Source organism: Myotis lucifugus, unplaced genomic scaffold (assembly GCF_000147115.1).
Source record: "Myotis lucifugus unplaced genomic scaffold, Myoluc2.0 scaffold_394, whole genome shotgun sequence".
NCBI lineage: Eukaryota > Metazoa > Chordata > Mammalia > Chiroptera > Vespertilionidae > Myotis > Myotis lucifugus.
The window spans coordinates 231,843-241,096 of NW_005871442.1; the positions used below are offsets into that span (position 1 = coordinate 231,843).

Below are 9,254 nucleotides of genomic sequence, written 5' to 3' on the forward strand. Positions count from 1 at the left end.
CCAGAGTCCCATCAATCCAGCCACTGTCAGGGAGGGAGGTCACAGTGGGACAGCATTCAGAAGCACCACTGCAGTCACACCAATTACTGTAATTAGCCTGATCCTATTCGGGTGCTAATCTGCAAACAATGCACCGTAATTAGAAAACCCGTGTGTATCTTTTTTTTTGTTCCGGATGCTCTGGGCCCAGGCTCCTTTGGAACCTCCCTCCTCCGCCCCAAATGCATCCCCCACCCGCAACCCCCACGGAGGGGTCAGTGCCTGGCTATGGAGGACACAGGGTCGGGGCCAAGGAAGCAGAGCCCGTCACGGCGGGAGGAGGAAGACACAGTGGTGAGGACACAGCCACGGTGCTGACAAGGGCGGCCGTGCTCGGGACTCTGCACTCACGACGCTGTCACCGCGTCCTGCTCTCCAGCTGTGAGGGCTGCAGGGAGAGACGCGGTCCCTGCAGAGCTGGGCTGTCGCCAGCTCGGACAGTAGCCCGGGATGAACAGGCCCTACTTCATCTTAGGACGTTAAGTGAACCCAAGATAACGACCATCCATTTGGAGACCGGGTTAAGTCTGAGCCGGTGGGAGAGGGGCCGTTTCGGGTTGGTGACCCTGGGTTTCCATTAGGACAGAGACTGCCCCAGGGAGACAGTGTCCGGAGGACACGTGTAGAGGGTGGTTAAAGTACCCGGTAAAAAACCAACCAAACAGGCGAAAACCAGTACGGCTCTACGAGGTGAGCAAGGACGTTAATGGACAAGTGTACCACATGTGGGAAGTAAATTTTTGAAAAAACTCAGTTTCTCCAGTAATCAGAGACAAAATAAATATAAAGAGATATGATGTTTTAGCTATTGAATTAGCAATGATTACAAAATGAGATAAAATAAAGCCAGAAAGTGAAAAGTGCACTCACATGGTGCCACTGGGGAGACAGCGGCTTACAGCCCTTTTTGGAAACCAGTGTGGCGACAAGTGTGAAGGTTTTAACATCAGCATGCACCTGGCTCAGTAATTCCTGCCTCAGAACCTTATCTGAGGACCCACTTTTAAAAAGAGCAAGAACTTAATGCAGCAACAGTGAGGAGGAAACTGGAAATACTCTACGGCAGTGGTTCTCAACCTTGGCTGCACATTAGAATCACCTGGGAATCTTTAAAATCCTGATTTCTGGGCCTCATCCTCCGGAAATTCTGTTTCTTTGTTACTAATGTTGTGGCCCCACCCCATAACAAAGAAACAGAATTTTCAGAGGATGAAGCCCAGAAATCAGGATTTAAAAAAGATTCCCTGGTGATTCTAATGTGCAGCCAGGGTTGAGAACCACTGCTCTACAGGTTCAAAAGGAGCTGGTGGGGAGGTGAGGTGAGTATTACCCCTGGGGCCCAAGTGAGGCCTGGGTGGGTAGTACCCCTGGGGCCCAGGAGAAGCCTGGTTGACAGTACAGCCCGGGGCCCAAGCCTGCATTCTGAAATCAGCAAGGCCGAGCACCCTCCCAGCGGTGGCTGTGAGAAATGGTTTCACCTCGACCAGGTTCGGTGTTTTCATTTTTTAAATGAGGGTGATTCTAGTGTGCACCCCACAAAGGTTCTGAGAAAGTAAATACATTAATACATGGAAAGTGAAAATGAAATGAAACAACATGTGAAAAAGTGCTTAATAGTGCGGATAAATGGTGATGGAAAGAAAATAAAGAGAAAGAGAAAGTACTTAACATAATGCCTCCCTCATAATAAGACCCAGCAGTAGTTTGTTATCATGACAATGCAGTCAGTCTAAGTCACAAATTACTGGGGAAATGCGTGTGCTTAGGAATGCTGGACAGCAGATGCAGGCTGAAGAATTTCTCAGCTACGCGGAGGATGGAGAGAAGGCAGGCAGGGAGAAAAGTCAGGGCGGGCCTTGGGGAGAGCATGACAACGGAGCCTGAGAGGCGGGTCCACGTCCCTATCAGCCTCTGCGTCTGTGACCCATGGCAGACAGGGCAATGGCTCGGCTCCAGGCGTCCCACCTGCTCAGGGTCAGCTCAGACAGGCTGCTGGAGGCAGAGCTGAGCCCGAGAGCGGAGGGCTGGCGGGAGGGGAGGCGTCAGCACCTACCTTTGCACTGGAATCGGTGGGTGGGGGTGGTGAGCAGGAGTCTGTCGGCCATGGGCTCGGGGCTACTGCAGCGGGCGATGCCGGGCTCCTTGTACCCCGCCTTCACCCACTCCGACAGCCAGCGCAGGCTGCAGTCGCAGTGCAGCGGGTTGGTGCCCAGCGCCCTGGGGGCAGAGCAGGAAGTCAGGGTCCCCCCACCCAGCTGGGCCCCAGGCTCCATACCCTTGGCCCTCTGGGAGAGCAGTGTCTTCAGGCTCTGGCTAGACTGGGCGTGTCCGGCATGAGCACCAGTGGACTCCAGGCTGTACCTCCCACCCCTCGAGATGTTTCAACCCCAGCCAAGCCCCTCCGCCTCTGAGGCTTTCTTCTCGCCCACCCCAGTAAGACAATCCTCCGCTCGACCTCAACGACCTCAATCCCGGAGCCGCCAGGAAGCTCCCTTGCCCACCGCCCAGTCCACAGGAGGGCACTCTCTGCGGAGGAGGTTTGATGCCCAGCCACACCGAGGGCGCTCGGAACACACCCTCGACATGCCACTTCGGGACGTTGAGTGTTTTGAGCTGAAGGTGCTTGCGAACCGGCAGATGCAGGAAGGGCTCTGACTTCCCCCTTTCTGCCTACAAGCGGGTCACTTTCCTGAGAAAGGTGCCCTCCCTGCACCAGGAGGACACTTATCACCAGGGACTGGGAGTCTCTGAACGTGCAGACCGACTACAGTAACCCTGCTCTCCCGTCAGTTTCCCCGCATATTTCCTAGTCCCTGTCCCCCAGTGTATGGCCCTACCCCAAGCCCCTCTGTCCTGCCGTAGCCCCACAATTCATCGTTCTTTGTGTCGAAAGGTGTGTCAGCTTTGGGCCCCATGGCTTGTTCGGGTCATTTCCCTCTTGCAGCCGCCCATGTACATTAACGGTGGCCGCCATGGGCCTGGCACTAGGCGATGTTCTGTTTGAGTGGGTGCACGCTGGGGAGAGAGCCGGGGCTACTCACAGATGGGACAGGGACGGCAGGTCGTTGAAGGAGCCTTCGGGGACGCTGGAGATGTCGTTGCCGTGCAGGGTTCTGCAGCAGAGCACAGGCAGGAGGTTAGCGCCCAGAGCGGACCTGACTCAGGCCCTCGTGCTGGCCCAGGCTGACTCAGGCCCTCGTGGTATCCCAGGCTGGCCCAGGCCCCTCCGTTTCACTGGGGGCCCCACTGCCAGCAGCAGGAGGCACCCACGCCCCGCTCAGCAGCAGGGACTCGGGGGTAGACGGTTTGGGAAGGAGAGGACGGACTGCTGTACGGCACGGGCCTGGGATGGGACCAGTCCCTTTTCGCTGTGGAATGTTGGGTAAGTTACTTTACATCCTGGGCCTCCATTTTTGCACCCCCCAAAATGGAGAGCTATCTCCCTAATGGAGGCCTGGAGTTTCAGAGGTGATGCGAAGAACTGTGGCTGAGACCATAAGTTCTGCATCCAGGTTGCTTCCATTCACACCCTGATTCTGCCACGTGCCAGCTGTGTGACGGTGGGCAGAGTTATCACCCTCTCTGGGCCTCAGTGTCCTGTTGTAAACTGGGAATGAAAGTAAAAATATTTGCCCCAGAAGCGGGTGGTGGGTGCATTAATCCACGCAGAACCGCATTTCCTAAGTGCTAAACGATGAGCCTCTACTGGTACTTGTGACAGGGTTTTGAAGAATGTCTGGTTCCGATCAAGAAACTGGTTCCCTTTTTAGTCACTTTGGGAGATTTATGGGGAGTGAGAAATGCTATCGTCCCAGCTCAGGTGACAGAAGACACTGTGGAAGTTGCCTGGGAGCCTCACACTCGCCTTAATGCAGTGGCTCTCAACCTTCCTAATGCCGCGACCCTTTAATACAGTTCCTCATGTTGTGGTGACCCCCAATTTCATCGTTACAAATTGAACATAATTAAAGCATAGTGATTAATCACAAAACAATATGTAATTATATATGTGTTTTCCAATGGTCTTAGGCGACCCCTGTGAAAGGGTTGTTCGACCCCCAAAGGGGTCGCGACCCACAGGTTGAGAACCGCTGCCTTAATGGGACCGGATGGGCCTGGTGCATTTCCTAACAGCATGTCCAAGGGGCCAGGCAGCCTCCCTCCACCCTGCGGAGGTAGCAGGAGCTATTCCCACCTGCAGAGCAGTGCGTATACTGAGCTTCAAGTAAATGCCTGGAGAATAGGTTCAGGGAGAAAACGGAATGAACTGTGCTTCGCTGCTAAAGTCACAACTCGAGCAAATCCACAACCCACGGATTACACCCTCCACTGAAGGATCAGCCATCAGCTGCACACCCCAATCCCCCAGCCGATGGCTCCCTTAGGGCCTGGCCTGTGAGATGCACAGACTCTCAGAGGCGGCGTTAGGGATGCTGGGCACAGACCCCTGTGCTGTGAAGGGAGCCGCAGTGAAACGAAGGGGTGTGTCAGGACGACACTCGGGAATCTGCTCTTTTGTTTCCCTTGTAGCTGCTGTGAGCCTGCTCCGGGCTTTGGCTGGAAACAGACATGAGCTCAATCATCCTTAACACAGAACAGAGGCTCTCAAACCCGGGGCAGGGAGCTAATTGCAGGCAGGCGCTGAGCCCTGTCCCCAGAGGCTGGCTCAGGGGGGTGGGGCCAAGAGGCTGTGTTTCTAATAGGCTTCCGGGTGACACTCCGAACCACGCTGAGCTGGTGTAGGGTGTCATCCATCACCCTAAGCACCCGCCTCCCCTCCCAGGACGCAGGGCAGAGTGCACAGGTGGCTCCTCACCTCCCGTTGCTCCCGGGTAAGAAGGTGCTGGAAGCACTTCCTAGCACTTTCGTCAGTCTCTGTCCACCTCCACTGCATGTGGTTATTTATGAATCACACGGCCCCTGCCTGCCATTAGCTGGGATCACCTCATGGCTGCCTGCTGGTTGGCGAAGGCCCCCCAGCCCGCCGTTAATCATTTCCGAACGAGGCCTGGGCTCCTGGAGAGGCACGGAGCCCTGATTTAAAAACAGCAAATGACCCAAAGGCAGCGCTGGCGCAGGGACTCCTGCAAGTCGCGCTCCCATTTGTTATGAACGGAGCCGCTGAGCTCCCCACAGACTCCCGAGCAAGGGGCTGGGATTTACCAGGACAACACGCGGAGGACCCCTGCCTCCCGCAGGTTCCCGCTCCTGGTTTGGCTCCCAAAGAGCGGCTCCTGCACGTCTGAGCACTCTCCTCCAGCCCAGCACCTGCTGCTGAAGTTTTCAGCTGCCTGCATCTCTAAAGTCTCCTTTTATGCACCAAAGGGCCACGCCAGGAGGTGTGGAGGTCCAAAGGAGTCCCTCTTTGGTTCACCAGAATTAGCTGATGTTCAACAGCTGGTCAAAAACGAAATGGGGCTCGGGGGCTGGGTGGAGGGAGGCAGAGGGAGGGCAGGGGGGGGACATCTGTGATACTGTCAACACTAAATAAAAAATATTTCCTGTAAAAAATCAAAATGAGGTTGTCTGAGAAGGGAGTGAGCTCTTGTCTCTGAAGGTAACCAAGCCAAGGGCACATGGAGCCCTGAGCAGGCATGCTGTAGGGACGGTCTATGCCAGCGTGGGGCATGATGAACAGTCCCCTGTGCGTAAACAGCGAACTCCATCCCACTTCAGGGATTGTCCTAGGAGCTAAAAATACCGAGGATGATGGATGATAATCCTCGCCCCCCTCAGACACACGCCAAATTAGCCGCCTGTGCTAACCGAATCCAGGTGGCTCCTGCAGCCAGCGGGGCTGGGAGTGACTGCAGGGACCACACGCACGCAAGGCATGTGGCTTGGCGTGGGGCACAGGCCAGGGAACACAGAGATCCCCGGAGAAGAGCGCGGATGTTCACGAGAATGTTCTCATCTGACTTTCTTCAGATGAGGAGTGAAGTAGGACAAGCATGTTTTCACACCATGTTTTGTACTCAGGGCTCCTGGACCAACCTTCTGCCACGTTCTCTGAAATGTATTTATATTCATCTGCCAACACACACACACACACACACACACACACACACACGTATACACACACATGCACACACACACACAGACACGTGCGCGCAAGCACACTTTCTGGCCTTTGTCTGTGGCTGAATCTTGAGGCTCCTTCTCCTGCCCCACCCCAAACGGCCAGCATCCCTGGGTCACTGGTCATTTCTGAATTTTATTTTATTTTATTTTTTTTCATTTCTGAATTTTAATCAAAATTAAGAATCCCTTGAAAAATGAGAAAATCTACAAATGCTTAAATGCAGTTGCATATATTGCAATTCCTGATTTCAAAAAAAAACCCCTATCTTTTTGTCCGTACTCTCTCAATTGTAGATATGTTACTGTCTTCAACCATCTCTAATGTCACCTTCATTTATTACAGAAACGACAAGGCTAACAGTTAGCCCTCCATGAGTTTTTTCAAGTGTCTACGTCCCCCGATGGCCCCCCTTCAGAGCTATCCGTGTTTACCAGTTATAATTGTAACATATGTGCGGATTAGGTTTATTTTTCCACGCCCGCACCGCCGTGGAGTTTTCATCTTCTCACAGTAATTGCCCTTCATCGACTGGCTGCGTGATGTGTTCCTTGCTCGTTTCCCCACGGTGGCACTTGGAGGTAATATTTAAAATTTAGGTTAAAAATAACAGTGCAGCCAGGATCTTAATGCACAGAGCCTTTCCCTCATGTTGGATTAGGCTGCAGCATAAATTCCTCCATGTGCAGTTACTGGGAAAAGGGATACAAATATCGTAAAAGAAATGTAGCCTGTGAACATTTTTATTTTTCCTGAATTGGCTCTTATGCAGCAGATGACTGCTCCCCACTGAGGTGGAGGGTTGCAACGAGGGCCTCTAAGACCCCATTTCATTTACAAGATGCCACGATTCTAAAATCACGGCGCTCAAATCCTCGTGGCCCTAACTCAAGAAGCAGGCTCAGCGGGCTGCGTGTGTGAGTGCACCCTGATGAACTGACCGCTGCAGGGGTGGGCACGCCGTGTGCTGAGGAGGGAGAAAACAGGGTGATGTTCACCCCACCGCCTGGCGGACGGACAGATGGACAGGCAAGCATTCATTCTCTTTCTCCCTTTTCTGTGTTGAGTTGCCCCAAAAAGAACTGCTCTAACTATGGACATGTGCACAGGGATCTCATTAAAATCAGCAGGTCACCCCCTGGCAGCAAACCCATGCACAGAGCTGGAGGCTGGGGTGGGAGACAACAGGTTGAGATGGAGGGGGGACGGTGGGAGGTGGGGGGGCAGGTCCAGCCTCAGCCCCCGGCTGGCGAGATGAGCCCACGTCCTGTGTGCTCGATGGGAAACAGGGGAATGGTTCTGCTGATGTTTCCATTCTCCGCGCCCCCAGAGAAGGTGGATAATAAATAAGTGACAATAACAGATGGGCACTCCTCTGCCCCCAGAGAATTGATTTTTAATAACAGCGCAGATGACGTGTGGCGGAGTTGTCGCTGACACCGGTGTTTCGTGGGCCACAATAAATCACATCAGCCTGGAGGCTCTGGAATGGACCAGCTCATTGGGTGCTGTTTGCTGACTGACTGGCCCTGGGTGCTGGGAAGGGCCCCAGGGCTCGGAGTCAGGAGGCTGGTTCCTTCCACCCTCTGGCTGCTGGACCTTAGGCCAGGCCTCAGTTTCCCCATCTTAAAAATGGGCGTAAGCCTCTCAACCGCATGCACTGCTGCAAAAGGTTACATGAGGCAATGGCCAAGAAAAGCCCATAAAATGATTACCACTATTATAGTAACAGAGGGCCAGAGGGTAAGAAGTTGGTAAGTTTGGGGCAGAATGTCTGGCACCTTCGCTCTCACCGGCATCATTCAAAGGATCCTCTTTGTGCCAGACGGAAGGCACCAGAATCAGGGGTCACCAGGCCTCAGGCGGAGGTGCCAGGGAGGTGCTTTTGCAAGTGCTGATGTGGTAACAGTAATAACAAATGAATATTTATGAGGTGTTTCCCGTGGGCCTGAGCGGTGCTTAGTGCTTTCTGTACAGTATCTGACCGAATCCTCGTAAGGATTGGGAGGCAACTAGCATCATCGTCCGATTTTGTGGATGAGAAGACGTGCGGCGGGGGCGGGGCAGAGCTGAGCGCGGGAAGAGGTGGCCCCGTCTGCCTCAGTGGGCTGCCCCGTCTGTGTGCAGGGCAGGGCCAGGCAGGTGTCATATGGTGAGGAGGGGGGAGGGGGGAGGGAGAGGGACAGAGGGACAGAGGGACAGAGGGAGGGTGCAGCCAGGCAGGAATGCAGAGGCGAGCCCTGGAATGGCCAAGCCTCTCCATTTCCCTAGGGTGTGTATGAGAAACCTCCTGATATTTAAATGTCGGCAACTTATTGACCCTGTTCTGTAAAAAAGAGACCCTAAGAGCAGACTGTCCAATTGCTGACTGACAGCTGTCTGCGGGCCGGGCCCCGAGCTCCCAGCTCGCGGGTGCAGGGTTTCCCTGTGGAGGGTCACAGTGCTGGCCTCGCCCCTCTGAAGACAGGGACCAACTGCAAAACAGTGATCCTCAAAATCGCGGCCCCAGGCCTCGCACGTGAGTGTAACCACATCCCCTAAACCCCACAGGGAGGCGCTACGGGTCCCAGTTACGAGTAAACAGGTAGGAACTCAGAGGTGGCGGCTTGCTCAAGGCTCCCCATGTGGTCGTGGTCTGGAACCGGGAAAGGCGAATGCTCTTTCCTCCCATTCAGCAAGTGAGGGTGCTGCGGGGGAGGTCGCGGTAGGGGAAGTGGGGGGCCTGGGACCACGGAGAGCGGGGAAGGAGTGCCCAGCACTGCCCTTGTCACCTGGCGCAGGGCACCCCGTACTCACAGCACGCGCAGGGACCGCAGCCCGTGGAAGGCGTGGACGGGGATGCAGCGCAGCCGGTTGTAGCTCAGGATCCTGCGGAAAAGGACACAGTGCCCTGTTGGTCTTCCCGTCTCAGATGCTCACAGGTGCACTGCCCACCCCGGGGCTGTCAGAGCCAGGGGCTTAGCTTCCCCATTTGAATGTACTGACAAGAGCAGCTTAACAACGAGAGGGTCACTCCCCACCACGGAGGGTCACCCCCACCACAGAGGGTAACGCCCCCCATGGAGGGCCACCCCCCCCCCGGGGGGATCCCCCCCCACAGAGCTTCATCCCCTGGGATGGAGGGTCACCCCCGCCA

At 54.9% G+C, this 9,254-nt stretch overlaps 1 protein-coding gene across 1 annotated transcript in view; it reads right to left on the minus strand.

Moving 5' to 3' along the window:
• SLIT3 (slit guidance ligand 3) overlaps positions 1-9,254 on the minus strand; it is a 481,227-nt gene that overhangs the window by 20,177 nt on the left and 451,796 nt on the right. Inside the window, 3 exon segments of the mRNA XM_023743480.1 lie at positions 2,093-2,256; positions 3,081-3,152; positions 8,915-8,986. Of these exon segments, the coding sequence (XP_023599248.1) occupies positions 2,093-2,256; positions 3,081-3,152; positions 8,915-8,986 (308 nt within the window).